At 38.0% G+C, this 15,916-nt stretch overlaps 1 protein-coding gene across 17 annotated transcripts in view; it reads left to right on the top strand.

The window, feature by feature from the left end:
* Nucleotides 1-15,916, top strand: part of KLF12 (KLF transcription factor 12) — a 567,887-nt gene that overhangs the window by 193,004 nt on the left and 358,967 nt on the right. For all 17 annotated transcript variants that reach the window (XM_070800616.1, XM_070800623.1, XM_070800621.1 and 14 more), the window contains one exon: nucleotides 13,943-14,006. In XM_070800616.1, coding sequence (XP_070656717.1) covers nucleotides 13,974-14,006 — 33 coding nt within the window. In that variant the 5' untranslated portion in view covers nucleotides 13,943-13,973. The remainder of the gene's footprint in view (nucleotides 1-13,942; nucleotides 14,007-15,916) is intronic.

Here is a 15,916-nt window from a genome sequence, read left to right as displayed (position 1 = left end):
CTGCATTAAGTTGGTTATATCCTTCCCTTTCTCCTTTGCCTTTTGCTTCTCTTCTTTTCTCAGCTATTTGTCAGGCCTCCTCAAACAACCACTTTGCCTTCTTGCATTTTTTCCCCCTCTGGGGGATGGTTTTGGTCATCACTTTCTGTGCAGTGTTATGAACCTATGTCCATAGTTGTTCAGGCACTCTGTCTACCAGATCTAGTCACTTGAATCTGCTTGTCAGCTCCACTGTATAATCGTAAGGGATTTGATGTATGTCATACCTGAATCAGATCAGATCAGATCAGTCGCTCAGTCGTGTCGGACTTTTGCAACCCCATGAATCGCAGTACGCCAGGCCTCCCTGTCCATCACCAACTCCTGGAGTTCACTGAGACTCACATCCATTGAGTCAGTGATGCCATCCAGCCATCTCATCCTCTGTCGTCCCCTTCTCCTCCTGCCCCCAGTCCCTCCCAGCATCAGAGTCTTTTCCAGTGAGTCAACTCTTAGCATGAGGTGGCCAGAGTACTGGAGTTTCAGCTTCAGCATCATTCCCTCCAAAGAAATCCCAGGGCTGATCTCCTTCAGAATGGACTGGTTGGATCTCCTTGCAGTCCAAGGGACTCTCAAGAGTCTTCTCCAACACCACAGTTCAAAAGCATCGATTCTTCGGCACTCAGCCTTCTTCACAGTCCAACTCTCACATCCATACATGACCACAGGAAAAACCATAGCCTTGACAGCTTAGTGGTTTCCCTACTTTCTTCAATTTGAGCCTGAATTTTGCAATAAGGAGCTAATGGTTTGAATCACAGTCAGCTCCAGGTCTTGTTTTTGCTCAGTATAGAGGTTCTCCTATCTTCACTGCAAAGAATACAATTGCTGTGATTTTGGTATTGACCATCTGATGATGTCCATGTGTAGAATTGTCTCTTGTGTTGGAAGAGGATATGTGCTATGACCAGTGTGTTCTCTTGTCTAAATTCTGATAGTCTTTGCCCTGCTTCATTTTATACTATGAGACCAAACTTGCCTGTTATTCCAGGCATCTCTTGACTTCCTACTTTTGTATTCCATTCATCTATCATGCAAAGAACATCTTTTTTGGTATTATATCTAGGAGGTCTTGAAGGTCTTCATAAAAGCTTTCAACTTAGGTTTCTTCAGTATTAGTGGTGGGGCAAAGACTTGGATTACTGTGATACTGAATGATTTGCCTTGGAAACGAACTGAGTTCATTCTGTCATTTTTGAGACTGCAACCATGTACTACCTTTCAGACTCATGCTGACTATGAGGGGTACTCCATTCCTTCTAAGGAATCTTACCTGCGGTAGTAGATACAATGGTCATTTGAATTAAATTTGCCCATTCCCGTCTATTTCAGTTCATTGATTCCTAATATGTTGATATTCACTCTTGCCATCTCATGTTTAACCACATCCTGTTAACCTTGACTCATGAACCTAACATTCCAGGTTCCTATGCAGTATTGCTCTTTACAGCATTGGACTTTATTTTCACACCAGACACATCCACAACTGAGTGTCCTTTCTGGTTTTGCTCAGCCTATTCATTCTTTCTGTAGCTATTTCTCAGCTCTTCCCCATTAGCATCTTAGACACCTATCCACCTGGGGGACTCATCTTTCAGTGTTATATCTTTTTTCCTTTTCATACTGTTCATGGGGTTCTCATGGCAAGAATACTGAAGTGGTTTGCCATCATCAAAAATATATGATAAATGAAGTAGTATTTTGACATCCTTTTGGGAATAAAGTCAGAGAATTTAAGAACTATCCTTGTAAAGTCTGATGGTTTTTTGATAGTATAGTTGAATTAAAGTATAAGAATAGATTTTCCATACATATTGGGGAAATACCTGTGAACAGTTTGTTGTTTACTCCCAATAGTTATTTGATAAAGTTATTTTACTTGCGAACATTTCTTGGCAATTATAAATGATTAATCCATGTATTATATATATATCAGACTAATTCTGATGTTTATATGTAAATAGTTTTATGTTTGTATTCAAGTAGGCCTTTAGGTCTGCAGGTAGCCAATTTTTGTTTTGAGATTATTTTCGAAAATGCCTTTGTTATTCTCGGCTATACTGTTATTTTTCAAAATCATTTAAAATAATTTTATGGAATATTTTTAGAAAAGAAAAACTTACTCATATAACTTATGCTTGTGTCAGGAATTTCTCTCTAATCAGGTTTTCACTGGTGCTTGACTGTGTGCATGTGCACACATGCGCCCTATTGGCATATTTTCACTGCTTCGTATTTGAATAGTAAATATTTTGAAATATCCATAAAGGTCAGTGATGTCAGAAATATCTTCAGTTGTGGAACATAGCACATGAAAAAGGCCTTTTACAGTTATTTTCCACCATGTAATTAGCTACTTTACAACATATTTTTAATACTGTTGGTTTAGTATACATAATATAAATCCTTTTATATTATAAGACATATGTGCATCTAAGACACTGGAAATTATGCTCTCAGGATTGGTTTGGTTATTCTTTTGAAATGGTCCTTCTCTCCACTGTAGAGGCTTCTCTACTGTATCAGAGCTCCTTGTTGGGTGACATGGGCTAGCTGGTGTAGGTATGTCAGCTGGGATGCTCAGTCATATATATGTGTGTGTAAGTTATATGTGTCTGTACATACATGTGTGTGTGTTCTCAGAGTCAGGTTTAAACGTGCTCATTCCTCATATACCTCTTTAACTTCAAGACTTAGCTTCGTTTCACCTCGCTGTGGGTTCCCTCAGTTTCGTGCTATACTTTATTATTTTCATTAGAGCCCCTATGATGATATTAGGATTTCAACTTGATACATGTTAGCGGATATGGACTTTAATCACACTTACTTTCAATTCAAAATGGAGGTATTCATACCGGGTCATTGGAATAGCTATGCCTTGTACATGAATTTATTACCTAATATTATAATAATGCCTTTGTTGTCGTTGTTCAGTCACCAAGTTGTGTCCAAGCCTTAGTTCATGTTAAACATGTGGTGAACATCCGCTAGATGGTATCCATTATTGTTATAATTATTTTACTTGTTTATATTCTCCCTTTTGTTGTCCATGAGCCTCTTTAAATCAGGTATTGTGATATATGATTTGTAATGTCCTCAATTTTTGGCATATATTAATATGAATTGGATAAGGCAATGGCACCCCACTTCAGTACTGTTGCCCGGAAAAATCCCATGGATGGAGGAGCCTGGTGGGCTGCAGTCCATGGGGTCGCTAAGAGTCGGACACGACTGAGCGACTTCACTTTCACTTTCCACTTTCATGCATTGGAGAAGGAAATGGCAACCCGCTCCAGTGTTCTTGCCTGGAGAATCCCATGGACAGAGAAGCCTGGTAGGCTGCACTCCATGGGGTTGCACAGAGTTGGACACGACTGAAGCGACTTAGCAGCAATATGAATTAATAACAGAATATAGGTACCATGTAATAAATGTCAGTAGACCCTCAATTAAGACCTGCTAGCTATTGCTTGCGTTATATTTGCGTTGACTTCCAATTTCAGTAATTTTTAGTTTTTCAAATGGTGGTTTTGATCCATCTAGAGAGGAATCCACCTAATATATCACTTGTTATTCTCAATAAATAGTATTTTGATTTTTTGGTATTAATTATGAGGGAAGCAGAGAGAAGCATATGGTTATGTAATACATTTGACAGTCTACTAATTTGCTCATCATTGAGAAATACTTATTGATTATATATTTGCTTTGACAGCCAGCTATCTGTTATGAACCAGATTATGAACTGCATGGGGCAGTGATTATGATATCTGAATGTACACGCTAGATTAATGAGTTTTGCTGGTCAAAACTCTTGTTCAGTAAGACAAGATATTCATTACAGATATCACATTAATTCTCTTGTGTCTGTATCAATATGTCACAAATGCCAGTAAAACAAATCTGTTTACTTCTTTGATCTATCTTTCAGTTGTATTGTAAAATCTGCCTCTGTTAAAACTTCTTTGGGTTCAGGTGTGTGAAAAGACTGAATGTGAACGTGTCCTAAAAATACCTCCAGTCGGATATTTTTCTAATTCTTGTTAAATATTTGGAAATTGCAAATTTCATTGAAATGTCAGCTGTAATTAAGTGTGTGCCATTTGTTTTCCTACTCAGGGTTTACAGTTTGATGGAATGTTTTCCTCACTATTTAATAAATATTTGTTTTATTTCACATTAGTTAATTCAAAACTGGGTAAGAGCAACATATTTTAGTCAACTATTGTTGTGATGGACTAGAAAACAAATTTACTCCCTAAGCACACAGTTTACTGTGCATTGAATGGGGTTTCTCTTTCTTAGCATGGGGAAACTAAACATAGAAGGCAGAAATTAATAGGAAAGCCAAGTATGTTGACTGCATACTGAATGAGGCAACTTATTTGTCTTGACGATGTCATTGCTCTTTAGTGTATAAAATTTGTAATTACCCCATAATATATACACCCAGCTATGTTCAGACAACACCCATTGAAGTAAAGTAGTGTGGAAATTTCTAGACTTTGTGAATTATGCATGTATAAATAGTACCAAATGTGTGTTTATCAGGATTTTATTTTCATTTGTTTTCAACACTTGATGTTTGCTTTTCTCTGTATAAATCAACACAACCACATTTATATTTATAAAAAGTGCTGGGAAGTGAAGTGGAGATTAATAAGTAGCTGGGACCCTGTTATTCTCTCCTGCCAGCCTCTTAAGATCCCCAGAAGTTTTTCATATCTTAAGGATAATGGTTTAAAACACACCCTGATACAGTTAGGGGAAGACTGTTAGTGACTCCCCTCCTCCCACCGTTTCCCATGTGAGAATGGAAACTCCGGTGTGGCCAAGTTACTTTTGGCAGAGTGTAGGGTTATATGCAGTAGCTTTCCATGCAACTACAAATTGCACATGCTCATATTTGTGCTGCAGTCTAAATCACATAAATTAGACATATGAAGACAAGATTTAATCATCTTGTCATTCCTTTGCAATACAAATCAGATTTTTGACTATGCAGTACCAGTAAAATGGCAATTACACTTGAATATGAGCATAGCATACAGTACTTTTCAAACCATTATATTGAGCACAATATATGTACAAGAAAGGCTTACTTCGTTTGCTGTGGTTACTTTCTTTTAAAGGTTTATTTGTTCCCTGTCTGTATAGAATGATTGGGTGTAATGCAAGCCGAAAACAGATGGAAAGCGTCATTGCTCTGTCAGTGTGCTCTATCTCTGCCTTCTCCCTCAGAAAATGGGCTGTTTATTCAGTGCACTCTGTGCTTAAATGATTGTGCAAAGCTTCAGGGTATAGCATACTCCATGTGGGACCTTCCTTAGTTCTGAGAAAGTTTGCTTTTTCTGTATTGTCTGTTTTTCTTCCTGGTAGGCTACAGTCCATGGGGTCCCAAAGAGTCGGACACCACTGAGCGACTTTCCTTCCTTTCCTTTCCTGGGTGGAAGCATAATTTCAGAGAAACATAGAGCTGGAAATGGGAAAGGACAATTTTATAATGGAGAATTTTCAAACGATTTATATGTAACTAACTTGAGAGTCCCTTGGACTGCAAGGAGATCTAACCAGTCCATTCTAAAGGAGATCAGTCCTGGGTGTTCTTTTGGAAGGACTGATGCTAAAGGTGAAACTCCAGTACTTTGGCCACCTCGTGTGAAGAGTTGACTCATTGGAAAAGACTCTGATGCTGGGAGGGATTGGGGGCAGGAGGAGAAGGGGACGACAGAGGATGAGATGGCTGGATGGCACCACCGACTCAATGGACGTAAGTTTGAGTGAACTCCGGGAGATGGTGATGGACATGGAGGCCTGGCGTGCTGCGATTTATGGGGTCACAAAGATTTGGAAACGACTTAGCAACTGAACTGAACTGAACAAGTCCAAGGGGGTTATTGTCGGGTAGGAGTTATTGATGACCTTACAACAGTGAACTCTCTTAATGGGTTTTTTATAGACACTATTCTGTGATGCCCTAGAGGGGCTTCCCGGTTGGCTCAGATGGTAAAGAATCTGCCTGCAATCCAGGAGGCCTGGGTTCGATCCCTAGGTCAGAAAGATCCCTGGGAGAAGGGAATGGCTACTCCAGTATTCTTCCCTGGAGAATTCCATGGACAGAGAAACTTGACAGGCTATAGTCCATGGGGTTGCAAAGAGTCAGACACAGCTGAGCAGCTAACACTTTCACTTTCACTGTGACGCCCTAGAGTGGAGCTCCTGTTGTCTGTATTCTTAGGACTTTTCCTGTAAGAAACATACAGTCATGGTTGAAGGTGGTGTGGAGTAAGTGCAACTTGGGCTAGAGTAAGTCATTGCTTTTTCCTAGTTCTGGGGGAGGTTTAAGTGGAAGTAGGAGACTGGGCACTTGATTATAAGCATAGGGAGTATGGATGGGACTGACATTTGTCGAGTAACTAGTATGTGCCACGTAGTGAACTGCGGTCCATATATTGTCTACATTCTCATTTCCTGTGCCCCTTGCCAAAGGTTTTATTTTACCAGCTTAATAAATTATGAAAAGGGAGTACATGAAAGTGAAGCAACCTGCCCCAAGTCACGTGACCTCTAAGTGTTCCTTCTCTCTGGCATTTGTGCCTGCATCTTTTCCATGACCATCAGCACAGCCTGTCTCACAGGAGTAGACATGCCATTCATTCATGTGAGATCCCAGAATTCTGGGCATAGAAGAATCCCTGAAATTTCTATGTCATCCTCTGTATTACCCAGTGAGCAAAGGATAGGGGGTGGAACTTTGTCCCTTGGTTTCTTCCTGGAGAAAGGAAGGTAATGCTTGAACATAGGTATGTAATTATAGAATGTATCTAGGAAGTAATCTCCATTGAAGCATTGTGTGCTTTTCTTTTTTAATTCATCAGATCTTTGATATGATAATCTGGTATTAATAAATTGAATAGAAATTGGGTTATTTTTTATAAGGCATTGCTTTCTCTATGGACTCTACCTAACACTTGTTGAAGTGACTTCAGTTAAAAGTTTGAAAATTTCTCAGTGGAATACAAAGAATTATCACTGTTTAATCTTTATTCATAAATCATGAAAATTATGTGTATTTCATATGTAGATGTTAGATTATGGAATCGCATATACTCAAAATGGACAATAAGCAACTTCCCTTTTCTGTTTATTGTGAGAAGCATCTTTACAATAAGATATTCATATAGATGTGATTTCCTGACTGCCTGTGGCCTATGTTTAAAAATATCTGAACCTCAGTTTGCTTCTCTGCAGAGAGTAATGTGTATGCCATGGAAATCCGTGTGTCTTTTCTCAGCAGTAAGATGTCTCATGCCGTACAGGTTCAGAGAAGATACTGCAGGTGTCACCTGTCACCTAGCAACAAGCTTACTGCTTTGTGTCTTTAGTGTCTTATCATTTTAAGTCAAAATAGCTCTGAAAGTGTAGCACTTAGATTTGCATTTGTCTCCAGAAATATTTAGATTAACCTTCAAATATTTTTAGTTCCCAAGATAACTCACCACGACAGATGAAACAGAAATAACTTTAAATGAAAAAAGGCAATTTACAGATCAGAAACCTTGATACAGAGTAAGGCCAAGCTGAATCCTCTTATATAATATCTCAGACTGAAATGCACAGGCCTGCCTATGGGTTCGCTAATCAGTTCTAAAAGTTATAGTAACTGAGTTGAATGGTATATCCATCTTTATAACTTGACTTTTTTTGTATCAGTGCTTGAACACACAAGATCCCAACTAATGAAGTAGTGATTTTGTAAAGCTGAATCTGGAATTCCAAATGGGATTACTATTCCAGCACTAGGATTCAATTATTTGAAACAGAGCAAACTAAATTCCCTCTGGGCAAAAAGGAGTAATACCCTGACTAGTCAGATGTCTATAAATACTTATAAAATGTGTTTTTCTGTCTCTCCTTAAAGATACATAAAGGGATTCTCGGAGGGACTAGCAACAAGTGTACTTGTGGATCCTGAAGTATTAAGAATGTATTAACAGTAGCCTTTAAATATTGAGAACATAATAGATCGTTTAAGTTGTGATGAAGAGCTAGCAGCCTGTTACCGGAGAGAGTAATATGATGCCTGTACTCTGAGGTAATCATTCTGAAGTAACTCCTTATTCATTAAGAAGGAGAGCATGCACTTTCATTCTGGCCAAGGTCATCTCTGTTATCTAGGATTCGTGGTTTGTGCTCAGTCGCTTAGTCATGTCTGACTCTTTGGGACCCCATGAACTGTAGTGCACCAGGCTCCTCTTCCCATGGAATTTTCCAGGCAAGAATACTCTAGTGGGTTGCCATTTCCTACTCCAGAGTATCTTGCCGACCCAGAGATCGAACCCATGTCTCCTGCATTGGCAGGCGGATTCTTTACCACTGAGCTGATATTCTCTTTGAATTTTTATCGAAGCTGGCTGGCCATGTGTGAAAACCTTAGGGAAGAAACCAAGAGTTAGAAAGTGAAGAATGTGGACAGTCATTCTTTATTGCTTATAGCTACTGAAGAGAAACATGTATAAGTAGAATTTCACTAAAAGAAATAAAACTAATACAATATTGTAAAGTTTAAAAAAAAAAGGAAAGAAAAAAAGTAATAAAATAGATAATAAGGACCTACCGTATATGACAAGGGCCTCAATATTCTTTAATAACCTATATGGAAAAGAAATCTCGAAAAGAATGAATATATGTATATGTATAACTGAATCACTTTGCTGTATACCTGAAACTAACACAACATTGTAAATCAATTATACCCCAATAAAAATTTTTTTAATAAAAAAATAAAAAGCTAAAAAAAAAAAAAAGAAAAATAAACAAGTATTTATGAGTGGTTCCAGGAAACAACATTTTTGTTTAAAAGTAAATCTAAAATTCTTTCTAAAATATGTTATGCCTTTTGTTACTTCTTGTGTTTTTCATATTGGAATAAGATGACTGCCCTTGGTTTTTCCTCACCTGAATCACTTTTGGAGCCAGGGAAACGAAACCCAAAAGCAAGCGTGATGAGTTTCTTGATGAGGACAGTGGACGTTAAAACTTCCGGACTTAGGAAAGATTTACTGGATAATTTCACAAACCTGTTCGGCAGAGTTTAGTCATCTTTTAATTAGAAAATTGATGAGATAGTAACTGTTATTGGAAATATGCCAATTTTCTATTTTATATCATGGTTTGGGTTTTGATGGGGATTTGGGGAACAACCCAAAGGTCCCTTGGCAGGAATAAAATTGGAGCTCCTTCTATTATATCTGGTGGTCTTAATTTGGGGCCATTCTGTTGTTTTCTTGTTTAATATTTGGGCCATTGATGGAGTGATAATTCTTACGAGTACTTACATATATAATAGTGCAGATTGTTGTATTACAGAAATTGCTTCAGTGAGGGTGTATAGGATACATAAGGTAAATCACGCATTATCTTTGCTTCTGTAGAGAATGAAGTTGAGCCTCAAGTTGATTGAGTTGTTCACTGTCACATGCTAACAGATGATAGAGGAGAAACAAGGGACAGGTTTTCTCAAGCTTAAACTGTGTCTTTGTTTTCTGTCATTTGTGCCACTTAAAGTGTGGGATGGGCACCACAGAGCAAAGGACAGTCGTGAGTGCTCGTTGAAGAGCTTGAGTTGAATGGAAAACAGAAGTTAGCATTGTACCAAGCTGTCCCCAGGTTTAAAATATACTGTTGTTGTTGTTGAGTTGCTGAGTTGTGTCTGTGTGTGACCTCATGAACTGCAGCATACCAGGCTTCCCTGTTCCTCACTGTCTCCTGGAGTTTGCTCAAACTCATGTTCATTGAGTCGATGATCCCATCCAGCCATCTCATCCTCTGTATCCTCCTTCTCCTCTTGCTGGCAATCTTTCCCCACATCAGGGTCTTTTCCAATGAGTTGGCTCTTCACATCAGGTGGCCAAAATATGTACTGAAGTCTACTTTTAAATTGTAGGTGGTTACAATGATAAGCTGCAAACAGCCATGCCACAATATTTGAGTCTAATTCAGGGGTTTTATAAGGACCCTACCATTATCTGACTTGTTACTTTGCATATGAAATTAACCTCTGCTCATCATTGTCAAATGGATCTTAAAATTGTTGATGTGCTCAACTTGCAGAACTGGTTTCAGAACAAATACTATCATTAGGATACTTAGCAAACCCCCGAATGCTGTGAAAAAGTATAATATTATGTATAACTCACAAAATTCAATGTTTATTGTAGTCTTAGCTTAATTGCATATAAAAAGTACAAATTATGTAGTTAAGGCCTTAGTTCCTTGGTTAGACTTCCCCAGTGGCTCAGCAATAAAGAATCTGCTTGCAGAACAGGAGACATAGTAGATATAGCTTCCATCCCTGGATTGGGAAGATCCCATGGAGAAGGAAATGGCAACCCACTCCAGTTATTCTTACCTGGAAAATCCCATGGACAGAGGAGGCCAGCAATCCGTGGGGTCACAAAGAGTCGGACATGACTGAGCACACATGCATGCAAATTCCTTGGTTAGGAAATATCCACACACTTGATATAAAAGGGAGTTTCCTTTTCTTTCCTCTTCCTTAGCTTCTCTTACTCATTTGACAAACCTTTATTAATCTCCTAAAGTTTGCAGGGCAATGGGCTATGTCCTGGGAAGTAGATGGTAATAGAACTAGGTTAGCATGTGCTGCTTCTGCTGGTGGGAATAGAAATTAGTGTGAAAGTGATGTTTCTCGATTGTGTCCAACTCTTTGCTACCCCATGGACTGTAGCCTACCAGGCTCCTCTGTCCATGGGATTTTCCAGGCAAGGGTACTGGAGTGGGTTGCCATTTGCTTCTCCAGGGGATCTGCCCAACACGGGGATTGAACCCGGGCCTCCTGCATTGCAGGCAGACGCTTTACCATTGGAGCCACCAGGGAAGCTAGCGTGTATATAAAAAGCAAGTTGAGTAATATATTTTGAAAGGCTGAAAAAAGCTTATATTACTCTGATCCAGGAATGATACTTCTGTAACTGGATTCTAAGACAGTAATTAAAAGTGCACACCAGGCCAGCGGGGTACAGTGGTGTAGGATATGGATTCCTGGCTGAGGGGTGAGTGGTAGAAATCTGTACTAGGCTTCCCTGGCCAGGCCCCACCTCCTGATGAGTCTGTCTGTGTCTTCCCAGAGACGGCATCCTTTCTAGTTTCCCAAAGGCATCTTTCAGGCTAGCAGAGGTCCTGATGTACATGATATACACAGAAGGGTGTGTATTATCAGTAATAGTAAAAACTGTAAACTACTAGACAAAAATGAGAGAGTAAATAATCCTGTATCTTTATAATGGAGTACTATGAATTTGGAGGTAAGCATTAATGAGTTGAATGTCATGTCAAAATGTTCTTAGTTTATTAAAGTGTGAAAAACATTATAGAACTAGAATGTAAGCTAGCAGTGAGTTTTGAAGTACCTGATACATTCTCCTGAGAAGTTGCAGTTGATGGATTGAAATACGTTTTGAAGACTAGAAAGGACAAGACGTATTTGATAGAAACATGGTGTTCTAGATAACTTCTAGAGCAAGGGATATCTTTCAAGAGATAGACTATTATGATTTCATAATATAAAACAGAAGAATTATCCTTTGAATTTCAAGAGAATATTTCTGTTTGTCCTTGTCATATTAAAATATTGCATTTATGTTCTGTTGCTTCTTAGTGGCACTTGTAGGGGTGAAAACTGTACAGTGTATTACGGGATGCGTTTTTGAGTCAGAAGAGGCATATCTTTATAATATGGAGGGAGAGATGAAAGGAGACAGGGAAGGAGGAAGAAAGAGTCATTGCTTGATCAATTGATTGATTTAAAATTGGAATGAAATTAAAGGCCACTTCATCTTACAGACCAAGCCCATGAAACATGTACATTCTGGTATATTTCTTTTAAGGCTTTATGAGTTTCCACACATTTTCTGCTCAGATGTGTGGAAACACATGCAGAGGAAACATGGCTGGATACTGCCTGTGTAGGCATTGGCACAGAATGGGAGCTGCTTAAGAACTCTAAGGCGTGTCCCCTCTTGAGTGTAATTCCAAGTGAAAAAAAAAAAAAAGAACTCTGCCTAATAAGCTGGCTTAACTGAATGCCAAAAAAAATTTTGCCTCGTGAAATGGAAATTCTGAAGCAAGTTACATAATACTGAGAGGGCATAAATAGGAGGACTTTTAAGATGTATCCAAATGAGGCAAATGGTCTACTGTAATTGAAACTCTCCAGTCCAGCAATATTTAATTTTGTTTGCTGAGATCCACATGGTCTTGGGGATTTGGAAGCTTTTAGAGACAACATAAATATCTACTTTATGTTTGTTTAATTTTTAAGTAGTGACATATTTTAACTCAGATCAATTGTTAAAAAGTTACTTGGGTATTGGCCAAGATGGAATCACCAAAAAGTATTCATATTAATTATTCTGCATATATGTATCAGCTATAAAGAGGTGAAAGGAGACAATTTCCTCTGGAAAACAGTGTTTCTTTAACAATCTCTTAGTTGCTAAGAATAATGGAGCCAACCATTTCAGCTAAAACATTTGTGACTTCTCTTTCAGATATTAAATTTTCTTTTAAACCAGTTTCTGCCATTTTACCCCCACCCTCTCTCCCTGTTTCGTCCCTCTTTTTCTTTTTCCCTCCCTTATCTTTATACGGATTTCCATATCTTGTGCCCAGGGTCTGTCAGTAGTGTCAAAGCTGGAATTCTCTGTTTCTTCAGTTCTCCATTTCCCCCTTTACATGGCTGCTAAAGAGGAGGCAAAAACCAAAACCGTTCTTCAGCTATCACTTTTATTATGTCACTCCACTAATCAAGAGCTTAAAAAAATTGCAGACTCAAGATTTTCTTTTCTTTCCTCCAGTGGCAGAATGTTATCAACATGTGCAACTTTTTATCATTTTAAAATTGAAGTACAGCTGAAGTGCAATATTACACAAGTTACCAGTGTACAGTATAGTGAGTCACAACTTTTAAAGGTTACACTCCATTTATAGTTATATAGTTATAAAGTTTTGTCTATATTCCCTGTGTCATACAACATAACCTTGTAGTTTATTTTATAATAATAGTTTATACTTAATCCCGCTTCCCTCTCCATACTGATAACCACTCGTTTGTTCTCTTTATCTGTGAGTCTGCTTCTTTTTTATCTTCAGTAGGTTGTTGTATTATTTAGATTCCACATGTAAGTGATATCACCCAGCCTTTCTCTGTCTGACGTATTTCACTTAGCATAATACCCTCCAAGTTCATCCATGTTGTTACAAATGGGAAAATTCCATTCTTTATGGCTCAGTCGTTTTTCATTGCATATGTATGCCACATCTTCTTTATCCATTCATCTGTTGATGGTCATTCAGATTGCTTCCTTATCTTTGCGATTATTTGCATTATTATAAATAATGCTGCCATGAACTTTGGGGTTCATGTATCTTTCTGAGTTAGTGTTTTGTTTTGTTTTTGGATATATCCTGGAGTGCATTTACTGGGTCATATGGTAGATTGAATTTTAGTTTTTTGAGGAACCTTCATACTATTTTCTCCAGTGTCTGTACCAATGTACATTCCCACCAACAGTATACAAGGGTTCCCTTTTATCCTCACCCTTGCCAACGTTTGTTATTTGTGTTCTTTTTGATGATAGTCATGCTAACAGGTATGAGGTGATATTTTATTGTGGTTTTTAATTTACATTTCCCTGCTGGTTACATTTTCATGAGCCTGTTTTTATCTGCATGTCCTCTTTGTAAAATGTCTACTCAGATCTTCTGCCCATTTTTAATTGGGTTACTTGTGTTTTTGATGTTGAATTGTATGAACTACTTATATATTTTAGATTAACCCCTTAGCAGTTCTCATTAATTTTTTCATGTGCTTTTCTTTCAGGATCAATGTGACTCTAGAAACAAATGGATGAATGAATATCCATATGAAGAGGAAAACAATAAAGGTTGGTCAAATTGTATAATTGCAGTGGCAGTCCTATTTTGAACATTAATTTGGGGCAATTATTTTCATTAGTGCACTGCTTTGACTATGAAGCAAAAGGTCAATGCTTAGACACATTCATCTGTCTATAAAGTGTAATTTTTTTAAAACCCCTAAGTATAAAAAAATTATAAAGAAGCTAGATTTTTTTGTGCAAGTCTAGCTATCATCAGTTTCCAGAACCAAAACTGTTTTAAGAATCAACTTTAAAATGATAATTAGAAAATTGAAACTGATCACTGGGACAAAAAAAAAAAACAAGCCAGATTTTCCTACCACAGGCATAATATTCATCTCAGCTCTGTATGGCATATGATTGCTGTCAAATGCTGTCCTCTTTGCAGCTGCAATCTTGGCTTTCTTCAAGGATAGGATAGGATGTCTATGAGAGGCTTTTACCTTTGGCTATTTCATAGGAAAGTTCAGGTATAAATTGGAGGATAAAAAAAATCCCATGGATTTCAACAGTTATCAAATGCTAGCTATCACTTTGTGGTATTTATTTAAACTTACCTTGTACTGCATACTGGTTGTAATACAAAAATCACACATTAATACTAAGAAAATGACAATATGTTGAACCATTTCCATTTCATAAAGTCTGGTACAGAGGCATGTGACTCATAACCTTATATAGCTGCACAGCACGTACAATTTCTTGCTTTCCTTCTTCCATTGCTCCTGCTGCTTTCACATAAATGTACATTATGTCTTTCTGCCCGCTCACCTTCACGTGTGTGCATGTTAAGTTGCTTCAGTTGTGTCCGACTCTGTGACCCCATGGACTCTAGCCCACCATACTCCTCTGTTCATGGGCTTCTCCAGGCAAGAATACTGGAGTGAGTTGCCATTCCCTTCTCCAGGGGATCCTCCCAACCCAGGGATCAAACTCAGGTGTCTTATGTCTTCTGCATTGGCAGGCAGGTTCTTTATCACTAGCGTCACTTGGGAAAATGGTGCTACTTACAAATGATTTTTCATATTATATCTTTCACTTGAAGTTGCCTTCTTCCAACTCAGCATCCATTCATGATAAGAAATGTTAACAAATTAGGCCTAGAAGGAACATACCTCAATAAAAATGTGACAGGCCCACAGCTAAAATCATACTTAAAGTTCAAAAGCTTTTCCTCTAAGATCAACAAGAGTGCCCACTCTTACCACTTATATTCACTATAGTACTAGAAGTCCTAGCTAGAGCAATCATGTAAGATAAAGAAATAAGTTACCCCAGTTGGAAAGGAAGATGTAAAATTGTCTTTATTTGCAGATGCCTTGATTTTATATAGAGAAAATTTTAAAGACTCAAACAAAAGACTGATAGATGATCAGTGAATTCAGTAAAGTTGCAAGATACAATATCAACATATACAAAATTCAGTAGCATTTCTGTAAGCAACAACATTTCTGAAAAAGAAATAGATTCCACTTACAGTAGCATCAAGGGCTTCCCTGGTGGCTCAGATGGTAAAGTGTCTGCTTGCAATGCAGGAGACCTGGGTTTGATTCCTGGGTCGGGAAGATCCCCTGGAGAAGGAAATGGCAACCCACTCCAGTATTTTTGCCTGGAAAATTCCATTGACAGAGGAGCCTGGTGGGCTACAGTCCATGGGGTTGCAAAGAGTCAGACACAACTGAACGACTTAAATTTCTTTTCACAGTAACATCAAACACAATAAAATACTTAGGTATAAATTTAACTTAGGATGTGAAAGATCTCTATGCTGCAAACCACATGACATGGATGAAAGAAATTGAAGAAGTCAAATAAATGGAGAAGTACCTCATTATTTATGGATTGGAAGAATTAATACTGTTAAAATGTTAATATTACTGAAAGCCATCTATAGATTCAGCGCATTCCATATCAAG

Source organism: Bos indicus, chromosome 12 (assembly GCF_029378745.1).
Source record: "Bos indicus isolate NIAB-ARS_2022 breed Sahiwal x Tharparkar chromosome 12, NIAB-ARS_B.indTharparkar_mat_pri_1.0, whole genome shotgun sequence".
Taxonomy (NCBI): Eukaryota; Metazoa; Chordata; class Mammalia; order Artiodactyla; family Bovidae; genus Bos; species Bos indicus.
This window is presented reverse-complemented; position numbering and strand designations above follow the sequence as displayed.